The sequence below is a fragment of the Sander lucioperca genome, chromosome 10 (assembly GCF_008315115.2).
Source record: "Sander lucioperca isolate FBNREF2018 chromosome 10, SLUC_FBN_1.2, whole genome shotgun sequence".
Classification (NCBI taxonomy): Eukaryota; Metazoa; Chordata; class Actinopteri; order Perciformes; family Percidae; genus Sander; species Sander lucioperca.
In genome coordinates, this window is record NC_050182.1 from 22,147,491 (window position 1) to 22,170,831 (window position 23,341).

At 42.1% G+C, this 23,341-nt stretch overlaps 1 protein-coding gene across 1 annotated transcript in view; it reads left to right on the plus strand.

Annotated features, from left to right (window-relative positions):
• LOC116066554 (proprotein convertase subtilisin/kexin type 4-like) overlaps window positions 1-23,341 on the plus strand; it is a 238,799-nt gene that overhangs the window by 200,023 nt on the left and 15,435 nt on the right. Inside the window, 4 exon segments of the mRNA XM_031322680.2 lie at window positions 3,385-3,495; window positions 3,872-3,965; window positions 7,698-7,883; window positions 21,058-21,184. Of these exon segments, the coding sequence (XP_031178540.1) occupies window positions 3,385-3,495; window positions 3,872-3,965; window positions 7,698-7,883; window positions 21,058-21,184 (518 nt within the window).

The window sequence follows — 23,341 nt, forward strand, 5'->3', positions numbered from 1 at the left end:
CGGAGAAATCACGTAGCAGTGTGTTAGTCTTTCCATTTCTTGCTTTTGATGATGAGATGGCTGAAAAGGCGGTGAAGTCTTTGTGAAAAGCGGCTCAGCTCAGCGGTGGTGTTTCACTGACATGGCAGGGGACATAAAATCTGTCATTTTCATCATGTTCTAGCGTGGGTAAACCTGTTTCCTGCAGCTTTCTCTATCAGATATATGTCTGTGGGTTTATGGCCGTGGAGCTGGGGCAAGCCCGATCGATCTGCGGGAGCTGTAGGATTTAATAGGTGCACAGCTCTCACTAAGGGGTACGGGGTGGGGAGGGTATATTTAATCACTAAAAGGGAGCAGGGTGGCAAGCCCCGGTCACCAACAGTTTCTGTTTTATGAGAAGTCAGGGTATCAGTTTTCCACACACTGTGAAATATCTTAAGTGATCTATTGTTATTGCTGGTGCTTTTATTGTACTTATCCATTTAAGAAATGAAACTAAAGTATATACTTAGTGAGACTGATGTGCGTCAACATGTATTGACTATCAATGAAAAGAGAAAAACTCCAGAATTATACATGAAAGAATCTTGAAACTTAATCTTGAACATTATTTACAGTAATGGTGACAAATATTTCATGAAAATATCAGGACACCTCAGTGCTTTAAGATACATAATGTATTAATAGCGCTTATGTTATAGGACAAGTAAGGTGACATGTGAATATTGCTATATTAATGCATTCATTTCTTAACTAATGATGTAATTAGCATAACCAGATATATTTATTGTTATGGTGATTTTGGTCACCATTACATTTAATATATCCCGGACATTAGAAAGCTCAAGTGCCTTTTCTTAAAAGATAGACCTGTTATTATATTATGTCATTTTTTTAATTGTCAACACATTTCATGTAAAGATCAAAACCAACGCTGAATTCGTCGAGGTATTATCTGTGTTGCCAAAGCCTGATGTAGCTTCTTCCTCTGTGCCATATAGCTCCATTGTTGTCCAAAACTATTAAAAACACATCAATGAGCCACACTGGGAATTGGGCATTTAAAAAAAAACATTGACCTATATATTTGTGACCTGTTTTTTTTTTTTTTAGATGTACAGTATGTCCTCAGTAGGAACAAATGAGCTTGGTGCTGAGTGAGACAGAGAGGCTGGGAAGGTCAGAGAGTAATTAGAGACAAAACAATGCATTATTGGTGTTGGTCTTTTCTTGGGATTTGTTGATAATAAGACAAATATAGAATTCTAAGGCCTCGTTCAGACTGAAACGCTGCATTTCAGCTGTCTTTTTCAGAGCTTTGAAATCCTGTCTGAAATTTTCATCCGGATGTCCCTCACCTTCCTCTTTCTTTGTGTTGACGTTCTAAACTCCGGTGGATTTGTGAGGACTATGGTTAACTGCTCCTCAGATCTCTGCAGGGTAAATCCAGACAGCTAGCTAGACTATCTGTCCAATCTGAGTTTTCTGTTGCACGACTAAAACTACTTTTGAACGTACACATGTTCCACCAAAACAAGTTCCTTCCTGAGGCTATTTTGCAGAGGCACCGTGGCTCCGTCCGGTGCTTAGCACCGCCCAAGACGACTGTTTGAAGAAATGCCAATAAACCAGAGCACGTTTTTCTCCCATCCCAGAATGCTGTGTGGACTAGCCAGACCCTCCTCCGCAGCGCTGTGGAGGAAGGTCTGGCAATGCGAGACTACCGCTAACTGAAACAACACGCCACTTCCGTTGTTGTAACGCAGAGCTCTTTTCAATTGGAGAGTTTTGGGTGTCTTAATGACGTAGTGGTTCAAGACGCGTACCATTCTGGCTTGGAAACCCTGTTACCCCCCAATTCATTTTGTGTCTCTCTTCAGTGTCAACAGTCAAATCGAATGCCTAAGCCTAAGTGAGTTCAAGAGTATCTTTTAGTTTTTGCATTACAACAGAGCAAAGTTTAAGCAGCAACATTAAAATTTGTTTGAATTCATCTTTAAATATGTATTAGGGAGCGTTCAGGATCACAGTTCATTGTAATCAGTTCATTTTGAGTGACTTCTAACAAACATTAAAACACTTTTATCTCCAATTATCCTAGTATAAGCACATTTGGAACTTGAAGAGCCAAATAATAAAATGTTTATGTTCTTTATTGTTTATAAGGATTAATGTCAGTCGATTACTCGCTCCTCTAGTCTAGTGCATTCAGCTCTTGCCAGCTGTGTTTTGCTCCAACTCTTCACAGTTTTCACAAACGAATGACCCTGAACTTCAGCAGCTCACCTCAACCCCACACACCCGCCTGCCTAATGCCATTATGCAAGGCCCTACATGCTAAAAGTCATTGGTGGTGATAGTGGCTGATTAGATTGTGTCCATTGATCGCGTGGCGTGCTGTTAGGACGAGGGCGGTGAGGGCTGCAGCTCAGACACACTGTCAGTCTGAGACGGAGGAGGTGGAGCCCCATGCAGCGCAGCAGATTGAGTTATTGATCAGCTCGCTCCTTTCTCCTGTCTCTGTCTCTCTCTCTGCTGCTCCGAGAGACCCCGTCATCAGGATAATGAATTTCACTTATTGCAGATTAACGTCATAAGGTCTGTATGGTAATAATGGCAGAAATTAGCTCTTTGTCACCCCCTCTGGATTTCCGAGAGGAGGGGTTGGGGAGAATGAAGGTTGTTATGGCCCTGTTACTCAGTCTGAGGACTGTGATTTTAACAAGAGGGAACTGAAAGCGAGAAAGTGCATGGAAATGAAAGACTTGAAGGAGAATTAAGAAGAGTCTTATGCAGACTGCGATTTCAGCATCACTGAAGTGGCAAAGGAGAGTTCTGAAAGAAATTCAGGTTTGATGGAGGAGAGTGAGAAAGAGCTCTGAGAAAGAGAGGGCAAAGAGGAAAGATGAGAGTGCATGATTCAAAAGAGACGTAAAGAGATAGCGAAGCAGGATTGGTAAAGTGGAGGAGAGCGAGTAAGATAGGCAGTGGTCATACAGTCACCAGGCAGCGATGCCGCTTAAGGGTCGGCCATTGTGTCTCCAGCACCCAGATTGGGGTGGTAAAGAATGAATAATGAGGCTTGATTACAGTCCGTGAGATGGCACATTGTTCAGAATCAATCCTCCAGGCAATTACAGGCGGTACAAACAGCAGCCATCAGCCTCAGCCCGGACAGAGTGGGAAGCGATTGTGTCAGAGGACAACATCATCTTCGTCAATGACTTGTTGCCTCCTCATGTCGGAGCCATTAGCACTTACTCTTCCTCTGCAGCACATTCAGCCGCCCACATAAAAGCCTCCAATTCACATGTGTGTGTGAATATATAAGGATGCTTTTCCTTACCGTATACACGAACACATACAGTATATAATGGAGTGCATGTTCCCTTCTTGTTTCAGGTATGGTTTTGGATTGTTGGATGCAGGGCTGTTGGTGCAGCAGGCCACACGCTTCAACACTGTTGCTCCACAGAGGAAGTGCATGCAAGAAGTCACACTCCATCCTAGCAGGTAAAGCTACTGCTATCAACTACATACTTTATATTTATTTAACCCCCATAACTGCTGATTCTGGTTCTATTTTTAATGCTTTCCTAGATGTGTCATGGTGCTTAAAGGTCCCATATAATGCTCATTTTTAGGTTCATACTTGTACTTTGGGTTTCTACTAGAATATGTTTACATGCTTTAATGTTCACAAAACACATTCTTTTTCTCATACTGTCTTTCTGAATATACCTGTATACACCCTCTGTCTGAAATGCTCCATTTTAGCGCCTGTCTCTTTAAGCCCCCCTATCCCTGAAAAAGCCCACTCTGCTCTGATTGGTCAGCGTTTTTGGGGTCTGGCTACTGACTGACTTATGTAATAATTTTTATTGGTTAGGATCATTTCTCCAGGAGGTGTGGTCAGTGTGAACATCCAATCAGATGCCTGCCGTTGGAGGACTAATGAGATCAACACTCTGGAGCACGTTCAGGTCAGTTTTTAAAATGCACAGACGCCATGAACATGCAGTGCATTGTTCCAAAATCTGTATTTTTTTTAAGAAACCTTGGATATAAAAATATTATATAATAAGACTGGAAACAGGGGGAAGCAGCTAGCCTGGCTCTCTCCAAAGGTACCAAAATCCAGCTACTGTATCAGCACCTCTAAAGCACACTAATAAACATGTTATATCTTGTTTGTTTAATCCGTACAAAAACAGAAGTAAGGGACCGTTCGGTATTTATGGAATGGACCACCGGAGGAAAATAGGGGAGGGTCATGTCTTTTTATTTTTTGCTGAGGGGAGGGTCATCCAACATTTTTTAGTCTGGGCGGAGGGTCACCCAACTTTTTTATTCATGAAGAGAGCAAAATTTCAAAGTGGCTCGTTTGGTGCATATTTATCCATGTAGCTCTCAGTCTCAGCCCCCTAGCAGATGGTCTGACCGCATACGCGGAGTTTGCTGGGGGGGCAGGAGGAGCACTGCCCCCCTGCTGGCTGAAACGGGTTATTGCATTGTTTAAAAAATTTGTGGAATAATTAGATCTGGCATGACCAGATATTTTATAAATATCTTAAATAACACAAAACAACTAAATGGTGATAGGTAATACATCTGATTTCATATACTGCTTTAGTAAAAAAAATGATTACCTGGCTGACGATGGGAGCAGCAGGACGCAAAAAACGAAAGTTACTGTTGCACTAGTCTGGACATCTTGCCGTGCCAACCTTGCAGTAAAGGTTTCCTAAATGCCATGTATATAAATGTGATGTCAGCTTACTAATTGATTGCGGGTTTTGTGTAGATTTGGACTTTTATACGTTTATTCCACTTTGTTTAAACGGTGAAGTGGAGAGGCCTCGTTCACCTGTTTGGAGCTGGCTGGTGAATGTGACGCTCGTATCGGCCTTGCTGGATACATCGTGACTCTGTTTGTGGATCTACTGATCACTGTGGATTACTTTTTTTTCGTGTCATTGGATTACGGCAAAATACGGATCTTTTTTCTTAACGTGTCTTAACGTTTTATGGTGTGACTGCGCTTGGTTTCTGCGTTTGGAGAGGCATCTCAACAGACTGGAGGTCCAACACTGATTGTTCACTGTTACATTTTAGTTCAATTTAAGCGTCTGTCTATTGCGTTCCAAAACAGCCGTGCCGCGATTGGATTTCATAAGGGCAAATTGTTAAATTGTTACAATGTAACTTAAAAACTTGAAAAATAAAATATGTGTTTTGGAATATAATGTTCAGCTTCGGCAGCTTTACCTATGTGCTAAAATATACAATGACAAAGCCTAGTGACAAGTCCATAGCAACCAGTGTAGAATTGGTTATATCCCAGCGTCCTTTGCTGAATGGTCTCAATGTTTTATTGTTTTATTTCATATGAATACTAGTTTACTAGAGGAGTACCTTAGTATTTGAAGTAATGCAGTAATGCATGAAGTGTGCATTTAGTTTCCATGCTTATTGTGTTTCCACAACAATGTTAGTGAGTAAATCTACTGAAATGGCCACCACACCATAACAGAGGAGAGTGATGTGTAAGATGAGAATGCAGAGGTTAACTCCTGTACATCATGGCTGTAAAAATCAAATGGTATCTGTACTTCTCTGCTAAGTGCAAACTTGCACGCAAGGGGAGGGTCATTCCTCTTTTTCAAATCATTTTGGAGGGTCATAGAAAAATTATTACTGACTAGGGGAGGGACACGTCTTTTTAGGTTAGAGGCCACAAAACTCCTCCGGTGGCCCCTTAATTAAATAACAAACAGTCCCTAAAAAATTTTTTTACGGTCTTCATGTTAAGCTAACTGGATGTAGGTTCATATTTAAAGGACAGAAGTGAGATATGCATAGATCTCCTCATGTTACTCTGGGAAGAAAGCAAATAAGAGTGTTAAATGTTGAACTATTCCTTTAAAACATGGAAAGGTGAGTTTTTCTTGTATACTTGTATATTTTGTTGTATACTGATATTGTTGTAAATTGGCTAGTACAGCCTTTTCATGTTTCCTGTTGATCTTGACATTATACAAATCAAGACTAAGTGTATTGTAAACTTAACTTCTGCCCACAACCAGGGAAGCTTCAACATTTCATAGAAATTGTTTTCTGGGTTTCTGTGGCATGTGTTCTATCTGAGAATGGAAGAGATAAAAAAAAAAAAGATCATACTGTGATGTGTAATGTGCTGGCTGTGTCATTTGCAGAAAATGGCAAAACTGTGTTTTCTTGAGTACAGGCAAATACGTACATGCAAATGTGTTTGAGTTTGTGCGAGGTATCTATGTTTGTGAGTGTGTTGTGTGTACTTGTGAAATAGCAAAGAGACAGAGAGAGAGAGAGAGCGTGAGTGTGTCAGCATGTAAATTGAAAAGGCTTCATCTTTGCGGCTCTGCTCCCTGGCAGAAAGCGTGGGTCAGGCCATCGCTGCGAGGTGTGATTGATGGACGTGTTGCCGTGGTAACGCGGTGTAAACAGGAGTGGGCTGTCAGTCTTTTTGCAGCTTGGCGGCTCTCTCTGCGATGTGCCATTGTCACACCAGATGTGCTGCTTGTGATGAACAGGGACAGAGAGAGTGTTTACTGGGTGGGAATCATGGGGTGGGGGTTTGGGAGGTGCATGTGCTTATTTAAATCATTTAGCTAATATTCCCTCAGCCATTTTTGTCACTGTGTCTTCTGTTTCTGCTCCCTACTTGTCTTTGTCTTCATCTTCGGGTGGATTTGGACAAATCATTGGATTGTCCATCCGTCTGGCGTGCACAGATTTACTCAGATTGGCCTTATCATCCATGTGTCACATGTATTACCTCAGTTATTAATGACGATCGCAGGAATACAGTACATTTTTAATGAGTACTGATGGTCCGAAGAGGCGTTGCATCACATTTAAAGGAATTGTTCAACATTTTAAGAAATATGCATATTTCGCTTTCTTGCAGAGAGTGAGATGAAAAGATTGATAACACTCTTATGTCTGTACGCCAAATATGAAGTTAGTACAACACAAAGACTGGAAACAAGGAAACAGGTAACCTTGTTTTCTCTCTCTAAAGGTAACACAATTTGCCTACCAGCACCTCTAAATGTCACTAATTAACATGTTATATATTGTCTGTTTAAACAGCACAAAAAACAGATTGTAAAAATGTACAATTTGTGGTTTTATGGGGATATATGTACATGACTATTTCTTGGCCATCTGCAGAAACTGAAGTCACTGCATGCACTAAAACAAAAATTTTGTTTTTATACAGATAAGACAAACCACACCAAGCATGTTAATTATCCAGGCTAATTGACAGAGCCAGTCTAATTTCCCCTTTTCAAGTCTTTATGCTAAGCTAAGCTAACTGGTCGCTGGCTCTAACTTCATATGTAGCGTACACGCCTGACAGATGTGAGAGTGTTCAACCCCATTCAATTAACTCTCAGCAAGAAAACAAATATCAAATGTCAAACTATTCTTTTAAGGTAAAAAATCACAGCAGTAAAGAGTGTTTAAAAAATAAAAAATCTTTGTTTTAGTTAGTTAGTAGGCACATGGTGTTATACAGTGGTACTGATGAGAAGGCCTGGAAGATAACATGTTTACATGATGCTGTGTCTCTGTCCACCCACTTCCTCTCTCTTGTTTTCCTATTTCTCTATCCCTCCATCAATCTCCTTGTTCACACCTTTTTTTTCTTGCCACCTGTCTCTCACCAGGTGAAAGTGAGCATCAGCACCGTGTGTCGTGGTGACCTCTCCATAAGCCTGGAGTCTCCAGCCGGCACTGTGTCACTGCTGTTGGACACGCGGCCCAATGACGCCTCCACGGCTGGCCTGAAAAACTGGACCCTGATGACGGTGCACTGCTGGGGGGAGCAACCACGAGGCCTCTGGACCCTCCAGGTGAGGGAGAAAATGTACTTTCGCTTAGAGCTGGGCGATATGGAAAAAATGAAATATGACGATATTTTTGACCAAATACATCGATGTCGATATTGCGGCAATATTGTAGTATTAACACAATGACATTTTTGATAAATAATCATCAGTAATGTGGATATAACAACCATAATATAATCGATATCCAAAATGTAAGATGATATCTAGCCTCATATCCATGTCGATATAATATCGATATATTGCCCAGCCTTACTTTCACTGCAACATCAGTTGTGCAGCTTTTTATTTTTATTTTTTCTAGGGCTGTCAAACGATTAACTTTTCTTAATCGCGATTAATCGTTGAATTTCTATAGTTAATCGCGATTAATCGCATGTTTTATCACATGATTAAAATTCTATTATTTTGCATTTCAGAACTGTTTTTAAGTACATATTAACAATGGAAAGCCATTCTTACCAGTGTATCTTGATTGGGAATCAAATGAATGCAAAGAAAGTTACTTTATGAACTTGATTTTAAGATTTGTATTTGTTTATTACAGTATATATTTAATCTAGTCACACATTTGAACAAACAACTTTGAATGCACCACGAGGCTGTACATTACCAGTTTCATTGAATGCACCGTCAACAGCAGGTGCAGATTGTTACATCCCGGTGTCGGAATCCTCTACAGTGAAATACAGACAAACTTTACACTGTTTAGCGTTAGCTGTCAGCATTTTAACCGTGTTTAATCCGGCTACTAGCTAGCGGTAGGCTAACGTTAGCTGCTGTAAAGTATAGTGTTAACTAGCGTCACGTGCAGCGATGTTCCTGTTTCCTGTAACGTCTGTTTCAGAGCATTAGAGAGAAGTGCAGGCATATCAGTGGCACCAGAATGAGGCACCGGAATCCGCGTTGCTATTCCTGCAGCAGCAGGATGCGTTACGAGGAAGTACGGCAAAATAGTAGCCTGTTAGGCATGACGCAAAGCCGAGTGAAGTGAAAATAAATTAATAAATGGCGGCATGCGATTAATACGATTAAAAAAAATTAACGCATTATGCTCGGCCATATTTGGCTCGGCCTTAATCGCATCGCGATTAACGCGTTAATGCTGACAGCCCTAATTTTTTCATTTTTAGCCATACCATCGCCACCTAACTACTCTTAAGCTACACTTACGCTACATTTTAGCGGCACTTTGTGTTTTGGGCTAATTCTCAAATGTTAGCATGCTAAACTAAGATGGTGGACATGTTAACATTATACCTGTTAACGTTAGCACAGTTAATGTTAGCACAGGACCTCGGTGTTTGGTGAAATATGGTAGGTCATTTGCGTGGGAATTTTTAGTTGACAAATTGCAGACATGGCCGATTCGCACAGGATTAAGTTCACAGACAACCTCTGTAATTATTACAAATGACTAGAGGTCACCAGGTAATACTTATCCTCTGTGAATAGGGCTTTAGTCTTGGTTTTTAGTTTATCACTGTTTTCCATTTTTGGTTACTCTGAACTCTACAAAAAAGTAGAAATTACAATTTAAAAAAAATTCATTCGGTTGTTTTGCCTTTCGTTCGTTTGTTTTGTCTATCGTTCAAGATGCAGTTCAAGATCCAACATTGTCAACTTTATTAGCATATCTCAATACTTGACTGATACGACTTTTAAAAGATAATTTATATATTTGTCTGCACAATTCCCCTGCAGCTCTAAAGTGATAACTAATTTAACTAACTTACAAAATGTACCAAAACACATCTTGGCAAAGTGTATATACTAATTTTCACATTCTGTGACTCTCCTGGACACCCTATTTCAGATACCTTCTCCCATGATATAGAAATGAATTGCTTCACTTCACATTGTCCCCTTCCAGTGGCTGCAATGTATAGAAGTTTAAAAATAGCACAGCTCAGCTCGGTTCTGCTCATTTTGCCATAGCAATGTGAATCATCCTCTACTTTCATCTCCGAGTTTCAGCCAAGCATGGCAATCTTCATTTTCCTCCCTGCACTCTTCTTTTCCTTTTTTCTGCCATAGATGTGCTGATGTTTGATATAGAGGAAGAAGCTAAAATGGAAGGGAAATTAAGACTGGAAGGTTAAGTAACCTTGGCCGGGTTTGACAGACACAATGCTGCTGACGTCTGATTAGAATCCATGCTCACAGACAGTAGCGCGCTGAGGTCATTTACTGTATATACGTGTGGGTGGTAGCACGGGGGGAGGGGGGGGGGGGGGGGCTCTTTCTTTGTGTGTGTGTGTGTGTGTGTGTGTGTGTGTGTGTGTGTGTGTGTGTGTGTGTTTGTGTGCATCAGTCCTTGTAAACAGTTAGAGGTTTACAGAGAAAAAGCTGTGAAGATGAAAGACACCCACCTCCTGTCCTCTATCACCTACTTCTTCCTGCAAACACACACACACACACATACTGTGTCTCTGGTTCTCCCACGTCCTCACGCAGATTTACTGTCCCCTCTGTGACCAATTTCCAAGGCCCAGTATGTCGCAGAGACGGGGACACCGTGAAGCCGAGCCACATACCGACGCCACTGCTCATTACCCGAGGGGCGAGACAAGTCAACGCAATGCTCGCAACGCGAATTAACGCTTGCATCGTACGTGCCGCATGCCTTAGCACAACGCTAATCAGCACATACACACACACACTGAATGGTTTTATGCTGGTTGTCAACTTTAGCACGGATTGGAGAGGAACATGTACACAAGTACAGGGTGCTGAAAATAAGGGGCAGCGTTACAGCACTTGAAGTCAACACAAGGAGGAACAGAGAGAGAATAGGGACACACACACACACACACACACACACACACACCTAAAACAGAATCTTTAAATCTCTCTGTTTCTGTTGTTATTACAGATAGTGTTGATGAAATATCATGGTTCACCCAAAGTTCAAATAATTGTCACAGTACAGGAATGTATAAGAAGGACTATTTTAGTCTAGCCTGGAAATCCAGACCCAAATCCGAAAGATTAAGGGTCTGGCATTGAGTAATGAAAATGGCCCAACTCGAGGGGCGGCACCAAGCATGCATTTGAAAATCTCACTGCACGCAATTGGATAACACTACGACCAATCACAACAATACACGGGGTGACGTATCCAGAGCCCCATACGCTTAGCTACCAGCAGAGCTAACTGGTAGATTAAACTCTTACCGGCAATTTCCACCGGATGCGGAACGTCTGCGGAACGTCTCTGGAATGTCGACAGAGTCATTATGTTTCCATTAAAGTCAGTGTGTGTATTTCCACTGACTGTGGAACGTCTGCGTCCCTACTCCGTCCCAGTTCCGTCAGTCCGCAGCCCTCCGGAGCAGATACGCAGAGCTTCTATTTTTGCCGGACGCCGGAGAGCTCCGCAGCAATTCAGCACACAGCAGATAGTGCGGGACAGGAAGTCGAGCACAGAAACAAAATAAAAACCCGGTTAATTTTCAAAGTAAAATACACCGTGCTCACGGCGGATCATATTTCCCTGCACTACACCTTGAAAACACAGCACAGAGTAGTTTCCCCTCTACTCCTCTGGATGGAAACAAACTGTTGTTGGTTTTGTGGTTCTATTCTACGTGAATTTGCAAGATCTTGTGCTGTCAGTTATGGCCGCAGCCGTGCCGCAACAAATCCGGACCTAGTGGGTATTGACGGACGGCGGAGAACGCAGCTGTTCCTCAGCGGAGCTGGTCCGCAGACGTTCTGCATCCAGTGGAAATTGCCGGTTAGCTACCAGCAGAGCTAACTGGTAGGTTAAACCAAAGAATTTCTAATAAGGGAAGAAGTTGCACTCTCTCGTTACTTCCGGCTTCTGAACTGGTTGCAGTTCCACCAGAGTTCCATATAGGGGGCGCTCACAGGCCAGTGCAGAATGAATGAGACTCTATACCCCTCAAAATCCCCTTTTCTCAGGATATAATTTTTTGTCTAGTAATTTGAATGTTGCATTCGAAAGGGGAGGCTAAGAAAATACACACTGCTGGGTGTTAGATTTTTTAAAGTGGCTTTTTTGTTCTAAAAAGCCTTTTAAAATGTCAATGACGTCATACACATATACGGCCAGAGATACTGCTTTACGGCAAGCTCTGAGTCACTTCCTTTGTTCTCTGGAGGCATCGACAACACAGCTGACAGGTTAGACTCTCCCTGTTAATACACGTGCTAGAAAGAGGTTTGCTAATGTTTTAAAGACCACGCCGAAATATTCACTCTGACATTCTGGTTCTGCTTCGGATGCCGTCAAACGGGATCTCTGGTCGTAATCAGTCCTTCACTGACCAATCAGCATCCATTAGCAGAATGCTAGTGTGTTATGGGCAACAACGACTCAACCTGTAAGAAATCAAAAGGACATAAGTACTCGTTCATTCAACTTTTGACCTATAATCCATGTTGAACTTGCAAAAACTACAATCAAATCTGAAATTTGTCAACGACAATCAGGCGAAAGAGACAAATTTAGCCGTCTAACTCCATAGAGTCCCATTCATTTTGCACTGGACCGCGATCCCCCCCGGTGGAACTCTGGTGGAACTGCAACCAAATTCGGTACAATGGGTTGTAACGAGTTGTTGAGTGTAACGGCTTTCCGTAGACTGGCTTTGGTCAAACTCTTAGCTACCAGAGGAGCTAACTGGTAGATTAAACTCTTAACTACCGAGGAGCTAACTGGTAGATTAAACTCTTAGCTACCAGAGGAGCTAACTGGTAGATTAAACTCTTAACTACCGAGGAGCTAACTGGTAGATTAAACTCTTAGCTACCGGAGGAGCTAACTGGTAGATTAAACTCTTAACTACCGAGGAGCTAACTGGTAGATTAAACTCTTAGCTACCGGAGGAGCTAACTGGTAGATTAAACTCTTGCCCTATCCGGTCGGCAAAACAGCAAAAACGTCCTTCTTGCAAAGGAAGGATTGGAGCGCCGTCTTCTGTTCCTCTTTTAGATAAAAAGCCAAGTCTAACTCATTCATTGTCACTCGTTCAAAGCCGTTTCAAACAACTGGTGTTCATCCGTAGCCATCTTGCAATGTTTTCAGGATTTACAGGGTAATTTTAGTCCCCTTTACCAGTACAATAATTTGATATCATGGTATATGTAGTCATTTGATGGTTTTTGACATTTTCTGTGCTGCTGCAGAAATAAAAACTGCAGAGGCACGCCACTTAAATTTCGAATTGATACGTAGAGAGAGGAACAGAGGACGAGGCAAGAGAGACACAGGACAAACAGGACTAATAGACAAGACAGAAGGAGTGATGGCAGAGAGTGAAGGTAAACTAGAAAATGGAGGCCCTGGGAAGAGACTTTAACTGGACTATCTGCTGGATCAGTGTTTAAAAACTCAAGGGCAGCAGTGGAGGGGGTAAGGAGGAGGAGGATCTATATTGATTCGTCATGATGACAATTGTCAAAGAGCGCTGTGGTGCTGCTGGAATAAAAGTGGGACTGAAGTGAAAAGGGAGCGAGTGTTGTGGCTCGAGGCTCGCCTGACCTTCCAGCACTGTGAAGGAGACGAGACCGCAGGGCTGGAAATCCTCCCTCTCTCTCTCTCTCTCTCTCTCTCTCTCTCTCTCTCTTCCCATATCTGCTCTCCCCTGTGCTCGCTCTACCGCCATCTGTGGTGCCTTCATTCAGTGCTTCCACTGTTTATCAGAGACAGTATAGCACAATATGGAATATGCTTATTCCAGCAACGCACAGTATGGATTCAAACCACACTGACGATGGTGATTAAATATAGAATTTGAAAGCTATATATATATATATATATATATATATATATATATATATAAATAATATATAATCATCAATATCTATGATAACCATTAAGGATAATTCATAAGGAGATAAAAGGTATATCAGATGTTATTTCAACCCTGTGTCCTTGATCTTCCTTCATCCTCTCTCTCTCTCTCTCTCTCTCTCTCCATCCCTCTCTCTCTCTCTCTCTCTCTCTCTCTCTCTCTCTCTCTCTCTCTCTCTCTCTCTCTCTCTCTTTCTCTCTCTCTCTCTCTCTCTCTCACACGTCTCACCTTCATCTGGTCTCTGTCTGTCCTCATGCAGTGCTAAGAGGTAGCATTCTATTGGAAACTGTAAAATGTTAGTATACCATATTTATGGTTTGTACTGGTTTTAGTTTAAAGGGTTGTTTCACCCAAATATAGAATCCATGCAGATAGTTAGGGGTCTTTTTTTTAGCCCAGGTTTTAAGATTGTTCTGAGATGTCTGCCTCCACCCCACTACAATGGAGATGAATGAAATGTTGTTTGTGGTGGTAACAGCTATAATCGCCTACAACAAATTCAGCAGCAACATCTCTTTCCTGAATCAGCTTCTGGAAAGAAATGTTGTTTAGAATATTTTATTCATGTAATATGTCACTGCTGTGAGCACCAAAAACAAAATTCCACCATTTCACCATTTTATTGGAGTGGAGGCAGAAATCTCAGAGTCAACTATCTCAAAACTTGGGCACATATCACGAAAACGATCTGCATTATTACATATATTATAGGGTAAGAGAAAAATATCTCTTAACATTTGGATAGATGGACTCTTTTAATTAGTAACTATGACGGGCAGCATTTCTGCATTATTACACAATAATGCAGACATAAATCGCTTTCTCTTCCACCCCACCTGGCTCCATGCTGCCATGCCCACAGGGAGTGTGTGTGTGTGTGTGTGTGTGCGCGCGGGCGCGCGCGTACGTGCGTGCGTACGTGTAGCAGGGTGGCAGCGGTCTTTGAGCAGAGATATCTCTGGTTCCCAGAGGACTTTGACTCTCAAGCTGACTGTGACTAGTGCTGCTGTAGGAATATAATGGCACTATTTAGCCTGCAGCACTGTGGCTACATACACACACACACACACACACACACACACACACACACACACACACACACACACACACACACACACACACACACACACACACAGCCACTCCTGCAAGCCATGACTGACAGATCATATGTGTTTACCATCATCATCCCCGATGCCTTGTCTGGAGTCACTCACACAAACCAAACACACAGTGAGGAACTGATTATGGAACAACCAGCAGATATTGTAGGAACTATGGAGTTTGATCAGTGCATGCAGCCAGTAGGAAAAAATTCTATTAGCCAATCAGTGTCTTTTACTTTGATGGATATGATGCAGTTGGTTTTATTACATATTCTATAAAGAAATGATCCACATTATCCAATACTTCTCTGGTTTTCTGTACGAAATGTTTGGATCCGATTCCAAACAAGTACACCTCAATATGTTTTATAATTGTGGTTTATCCTGAGTTACAGGGATTGTTATGGACAATTTAGTTTGTAAGTGTTTTACAAATTCGACTCTCATATTTGACGATATTAAATACCAAAATATCAACTATTGACAGGTGTAGTGCAGAAATATTAGCATCATCTTTAAGTTTGCAAATCAACACATAGCTGATTCCTTAAAAAAATATCTCCAACTGCAAAGTGAATTAATGCAAAAGCACTCAACAGACTACTAGATATATGTATGTACTTCTGCACCCTTTAAATGATGGTAATGTTAGGAGGAAATTTTGTAATGACAATGTTTTATTTGTTTTTAGATATATAAAAAAAAAGGTTTTTAAAGTTGATTCCATTAACTGCTTGTTATGTTCTACTCTTAGCACAGGTACAGTAGGTGTTAGTGCGGGTGGTTAGAGTATACTAACTTATGACTTACAAATTGCAAAACTAATGTTACTTTATTTTTGTAAAAAATGACGAATAAAAATAAGAAAATTGGAAGTGGAATGCAGATCTTTCAGTCCCAAATATGTTCTTTTAAAGGGGTAATGTTATGGATTTCTGAATGCAGTTGTATTACTTTTAAAAGTAACAATATAATTTGATGCATGACTTATAACAAGGGAAGGAACCACTCAGCACTGGTGAAGAAGTGTAAAAACATCTACAGCATATACAGTACCTACACAAACTCACACACGGCATCTAGTTTGACAGACACACCGTCAAAGCCTCGGTAGTTGCTACAGTGGAGACACACTCACACGCACATTCTCACTAATGTGTACTTTCAGCCACAAAAACACACACACACACACACACACACACACACACACACACACACACACACACACACACACACTCACACTCACTCTGGCCCAAGGTGGATTTCTAGAGGTGCATATATTTGCATATATCTGCATGTTTAATGAGTTTTGGGAGATCAAGCGATCCAAGTGGCCCTTTGTGGGTATTTCTTTCTTTTTTTACGTGTGTGTGTGTGTGTGTGTGTGTGTGTGTGTGTGTGTGTGTTGAGGGGGGCTGGGTCTTCATGTAAATATCACCCACTGTGTATTGGCACCCGTCACAGATGGTCGGGAGCGAGGGCACCCTGTGGGCACAGGATACCTATTTCTGTTTGTCTGCGTGCTTTGTGTGAGACTGGGAGGCGGAGAGACTGTGTGATGGCGGTGTGACTTTGTCTGTGCACGTTTGCATGTGTGTGAGTAATTTGCATGTGTTTGTACTATGTGCACTATTTCGGTGTGTTCTTGCGTATGTGTTTGTCTCTGTGCATGTTGCAGAATGTTTGTTTGTGTAATTGCATCCATGTGCGCGCAGGCGTGTGCGTGTGTGAGAGAGTGAGAGTGCACTGTGATACTGTATGGATCTGTAAGTTTTACCTCTGAGTGTATATGCATGTGTTTGCTATTTAATACATATTTGTGGAGTGTGTGCGTGTGTATACAATTTAAACGTGTGTGTGTTAGTACAACCCTGTGTGTGTTTGTTCAGTTGTTTGTGTTTAAGCATGCTGCAGTGTGTGTGTGTGTGTGTGTGTGTGTGTGTGTGTGTGTGTGTGTGTGTGTGTGTGTGTGTGTGTGCGTGTGCGTGCGTGCCTGAGCGTGTGTGTCTCCCAGCATGCAGTGTGGCCATGATGGGCCTGTTTTGGATGATTGATGTGTTGGAGGGATCAGCGAGGAGCCCAGGTTGGGCCAGAGCCTCAGTCTGACACACTGCTGCTTCCCTGCTGCTTTACATATGTAGACACAGCAAGACTCCTCCTCCCCTCCCATCTGAATCTGACTCCCGCTCCAACGCAGCCAAAAAAACAGGTTCCTTTTTGGGGGTTTACTTTGAATCTTCTGTTTATTCCCTGAAAGTGAATTGAATACTGTGTGCTTTTCTAGCAACTTCCTGTTTCATATTTTACACCGGATTGTCGCCCAATACCACACGCTGAGGTGCTGGGGGGTGAGTGTAATAATACTTATTTAGCCCTCAACAAAAATAAGTTTTGTCTCATAGCCAGGTCATAAAGAATTGTATTTATGTATCTGAGTCTGGTAGGTGAAGGGTTGTGTTCTCCTGAAACATAAAGGGCCCTGTCTTGCACCCGGCGCAGCGCAAAGCCCGACACAAGTGTCTTTGCTAGTTTAAGACCGACACAGTTGTCAGTTTCCCGTCCAGCGCCCACGTCGTTTAAACAGCAAATGCACCTGCGCCCATCTTTGCGCCGATGGGCGTGCTGGTCTTACAGGGAGGTGTGTTCAGGTGAATTCTGGGCGTATTGCTATCTTGAGGCAGCGGGAAGTGATCGCGCCATTGACCAACCAAAACCTGGTCAGTAACGCAGCCTTTCATTGTTATTTTAACAGAGCATTAGTAAAATGCTCCTAGGCTCGTGCACAGCGCGCACACTATGCTTGTTACACACACAGGGACGCACAGCAGCACACAAACATGCAAAAGATTACAGATATAAATATTACGGTGCTAGTCCTCCATCATAATAGCAATGCTCCAAGGTCCAAACGCGCCTGGCTTTTAAAGGGAATGGGAGATGACACTCTGATTGGTTTATTGCATGTTACGTCCAAAACACACCTCTGAATTAATGAAGACACTAAGTACAACCCTTTAGAACCATGAGTCCAGCGCTCTGACCCTTTTTTCCGCTGTCAAACTAGCAAAAGTGGATTTGGACACGCCCTAAACGCAGCTGCGCTAGTTGCTTCACGCCGTGCGATTAGATCGTTAAAATAGGGCCCATTCACATAAAGTACACTTGTTTTGTGATTGTGGTTTATCCTGAGTTTCATTAGAGCTTGTGATGGTGATCAAAATGAAATATCAAAGTGAAAACAGGTGCCAAGTTTTTAAAACCTTTTTTTCTGAGTCTTTGTCTCCTTTATAACTGTATATTTGTCAATGGTGTTCTCTGTCCTCTTATTGTGTACTTTTTCCTCTCTGTTTGCCTGCCTCTGTATCACTATCTCTTTCTGAACTTCTGTCTCTTCTCCGGCTCATCCTCTCTCGCTGGGTCTCCCTTTCCTCTCCCTGACACCCACTCTCGCCCATTTCGATATCCTGCCATCTCTCGCCCATCACTAATCCCCGTCCTCTCTTTTTTTCTCTTTCTCTAGTTTCTCTCTCTGGCTTTGACATCCTTCTCCTTTCCCCTCTGTTCCTCTGCATCTGCTAATCCTTCCATTTTCTTTGTCTGTCTTTTGTCTATCTATTTTATTTCTCCTTCATTTATGCCTTGGTTTGGTTTCTGCTTGTAGCTCTCACACTTTTCATTCCACTGTAGTTAAACATCATTTGTTATCATGACAGTAGTACAAATGTGACATTATTTAACTGGTAAAGAGATTAGAATGTTTGTAAAGGAATGTAATCCAGAAATGATATTTATGGATTGAATGGTCAGGAGAGTAAATTATGTTGAAAATTAACTTAAGCTCAATTAAAAACATTTCGGCAACTCCTAATATTTGACTCATGAGTTTTCCAAACGACAGCGGGATCACTGTTCCACGGAGAGCCATGTCTACCCAGTAGAAAGGCATGCTGGGAGGCTGGCAGGCATGCAAGGCTTATCGATCCACCTGTAGCATCCAGCTGTTTGTTTAGCAACAACAAATCAATGCAGCGCTCGGCTGGGGGCCGCCATGCCTGGCCTCTGGTCTGCTGGGAGCACTCACACATACACTTTCACACACTCCCATATAGAATACACACACACACATGCAGGCTGGGCAGCTGCTCGGCAGATGTAGTGAGTTTATATGGAGTGAAGTCTGTCTGCTCCGGATTAAAGGAGCAAGTATTTTGACAGTTTGACAGTTTGACATGACGTAATGCATATTTAATCCAATGTGAGGTTGATATTTTGGTTTTTATTAATAAAAATGGGACAAGCAGCAATGGATAGTTTTACTTTTACATCCAATTTTTCCACAAGCTAGTTGATTCAAATACTGGAGGTGATTCAGAACTGCTTAACTGATCATCATGTAAATTGGGAGAGATAACTCCGCTTCAGTTGAATGTTTCAATTAATTTGTTCCAGTTCTGATAATCTTTCTGCTGGTCTGCACTGCCAAACACACCTTTGAGCATGGGGAGGATATCGTTCTATTTAAAGTTCCAAGTCAAAAAGTTAAAGTTTGAAGTCATTGGTGTTAAAGTCAAAGTTGAATGACAAGTCTCTCTTTTCTTTAGTCTAGAGTAAAGTTATCAGATTTCATCAGATTCATGATTCGAGCCTAACTCAAGTCTAAGTGAAATGACTTGAGTCCACACCAATGCCTGACAATCGGGCATTATATTTGCTTGTTTTATCCCATGTAAATGTGTCATAGTGGAAGTCATGCAAGGCAGCATCTGGAACATCTCACTTCTTCTCACTTCTTCGCTACTGAGCATCCACTGTTTGTCCGAATAGTTTTGCCTTCTCTCGCCTAGTTTGATCATTTTTACAACGTGTTCTGTGACGCTGACCAACAGCAGCATAGAGCACTCTTCCAGTTACAACTGTAAACCTACCAAAGCAAAAAAGGAATGATGTTGTTGCTGCTGCCAGGTGGACAGTGATGTCAGTCCCTGGCACCTTCTCTCCAATCGCCTATGTAGCTCATACAGGTTGTGAAAGATGGCAAGCTGTGATTGGTTTGTTTTGTCTGTTTGTTTGGTTTTATAGGGACAAGTATATAGCATGGACCACTGCCACATACCACAGTAATTATAGCTGAAGGTAGTTTGCTTTATAAAAACACACAAAAATAAAAATAATTACAAAGGAGCGCAAAACACAAGCAGTGATACAATAGAATTATCATAAAACTTAATTTTAGATTTACAAAAGGACAGTCTACAATTCTCAATAGATGCTCCATAGATGCAGTTCGAGTTACTGAGCCAGAAACAAGCCCTTTTATTTAGGCATGTATGCATGAGTTTAATATTAGCAAATTTATTGAAATAAAAAATTTAACATTTATTTGCTTAAAGGACAATTCCGGCGCAAAATGAACCTAGGGGTTAATAACATATGTGTACTGAGTTGACCGTTCTCTGGGACATGTTTTTATGCTAATCAAATGTGTCTCTAGCTTGAAACAAGCTAGCGCAAACCGGTGATTAGCTGCTAACGCTAGTCGAATGACGAACGCCGTGCAACCAGTAACCAGTAACATAGCTCAAGCACGGCGTTCGTCGTTCGACTGATCGTGACTGTTTTCCCAAGATGGCGCCCGCCTGTATACGTGAACGGTACTGTCTTTATAAACTATCTTTTTAATAAACTGTCTGTACACTTACAAAGTTCTCAATTCTTCAGTTTACATGTAGGGACCCTCATTATGCTACCGTGGAAGTGTGGTGCTATTTTGAGCCTTGTTAGTGGTATAGAAATAGCGATTTACCCTCTTCCCCGAAAGCTAGCGTTAGCAGCTAATCACCAGTTTGTGCTAGCTTGTTTCAAGCTAGAGACACATTCGATTAGCATGAAAACATGTCCCAGAGAACGGTCGATTCGGTAATCATGTGTTATTAACCCCTAGGTTCATTTTGCGCCAGAATTGTCCTTTAAGAATATGGTGGCAGTGCAATTACTTATCATTTAAAAAGGCTTGATTGTTGTAGAAACTGCTTGTGACCAAGACGTTACACAATAACTTGACCTGAAGTAGAACCATATTTGTGTCAGGAATAGTTTACTGACAGCATGTAATAACTTATACTATTAACCAAATGATAACATTTTGTCATATCCACACTTTCTCCCCATGAATTCGGTCCAAACAAGTAAGTTTTCCACATGAATCAGGGTTTTGTGGTGAAATGATGCCCTTTATACTGATGTGTTTGTTTCCAGGTGACTGACCACAAAGGCACAGTGAGGAGCTGTATGAGGCCGAGTGACGAGGAGGCATCTGGAGCCTGGCTCCGTAAAGTTACACTCATCCTCTATGGCACCCACCACCCACACAGGACCACGCACGGTATGTGAGAGCGTCAACCACTCGAGATACTTTGAACACATGCAAACTGAGGGGAGAATGGAGGCAGGGTTACTGAAGAGGTTTGACACATGCTCTGAAGTGTACTTTTGAAAAACAACACCCACTGAAAGCCAAATACGCGTCAGTTAATTAAAAAGCACAAAATTTAAAAAATAAACAAGTGATTTAACTATAAAGAATTTCTAAATAGGAATTTCAAATGTTCAAAAGTTTTCCACAAGTGCAGCGCAAAGATTGAACCCTCGACTCCCACTTCCACCTGCCATCTTTGGCTGAGGCGGTGTGGTCAGAAGAAGTCAGCCGGGCCACTGACCACAGGGACTGTGATGTGTAATTACAGCCTGACCCCGCGCTGCCCCTCCCCAACCCCACCCCCTCCTCCATGGTGTGTGTCAGCTCCCCCGGTGCCCACGGCCTCCACACACACACACAGACACACACACACACACACCTCGTTAGCCACACCGGCACGAAACCGTGTCCCTGTCTGGGTTTTTTAGGGTTGTTAGAATCACCCAGGCATGCTGGGAGAGAGACATTGAACCAGAGTTTCCTGTTAATCTCTGTCAACGGGGGTTCCCACCGGTCAAGGAGGTCCTGGAATAACGTGGACTTTTGAAAGATAGTCAGGAAAAGTCAAGGACCTTAACACATTTACTGGTCAAGTTAGAACATTTGTACATATGGGTTTATTTTTTATTCTATTGTATTTTTTAAGATTATTTTTTGGGCATTTTTAGGCCTTTATTTGTACAGGACAGCTGAAGATATGAAAGGGGAGAGAGAGGGGGGATGACATGCAGCAAAAGTCTGCAGGTTGGAGTCGAACCTGCGGCCGCTGCGTCGAGGAGTAAACCTCTATATATGGGCACGCGCTCTACCAGGTGAGCTAACCAGGCGCCCCAGATGGGTTTATTTGACAAATGTTTCACTCCTTATCTGCATTAAAACCTGAATTTTAGCCCAACTTGATTAAACAACAGAGTACAGGGAAGGAAGGAAGGAAGGAAGGAGAGAGAAAAGGAAGGAAGGAAGGAGAAGGAAGGAAGGAAGGATGGAAGAACGTTTTTAGGGCACTAAAGTTCTCCAGCTCAGTTCTGGAAACCTGGAAAGAGAAAGAAAGCTTGTGGAATTTCCCCACAGGGCCACAGTGGTAACCCTCTCTATCTGTGTGTGTGTGTGTGTGTGTGTGTGTGTGTGTGTGTGTGTGTGTGTGTGTGTGTGTGTGTGTGTGTGTCTTGCTCTGTTGCTCTCTCGTCTCTTTCTGTCAAGATGCTGATCTCTCTGTTGAGAAATCAATGGCTCTCCCTCCTCCTCTCCCTCTCTCTCCATCCATCCATGTATCCCTCCCCGTGCTCCTGGATCTAACCCAAGTTCAAGCTGTTAGTCAATCTGCTGTCTACACACACACACACACACACACACACACACACTCCTCATGCACAGGTTCTTACAGCGTTACTATTCCTCAATCTTTTCCCCAATGACATGATTCTGTAGTAGTTTTACCAGCTCTGAACTTCACACAGTCATGACTATATGAATTTAATTTTCTCCTTCCTAAACTCCTGTTATGCTGTGTGCAGAATATATTCGAATGATATTTGGATCTTTTAATATATATATATATATATATATATATATATGTATATATATATATGTATATATATATATATATATATATATATATATATATATATATATGTATATGTTAAAAAAATGCTTTGAATTTTTGAAAATAGCCTTATTTACAAGATTTAGATGAGGAGATTGATACCACTCTCACCGTGGATTTCCACAGGACGCAGAACGTCTGCGGACCGGCTCCGCTGCGGAACGGCCTCGTGCTCCGCCGTCCGTCAATACCCACCAGGTCCGGATTTGTTGCGTAATGGCTGCGGCCAGCCGACCACGAGATCTCGCGAGTTCACGCATGTTCGCGCGATATAACAGGATGTAGTTTCTATAAACAGAACCACAAAACCAACAACAGTTTGTTTCCATCCAGAGGAGTAGAGGGGAAACAACTCTGAGCTGTGTTTTCAAGGTGTAGTGCAGGGAAATATGATCCGCCGTGAGCACGGTGTATTTTATTTTGAAAAGTAACCGGATGTTTTATTTTGTTTCTGTGCTCGA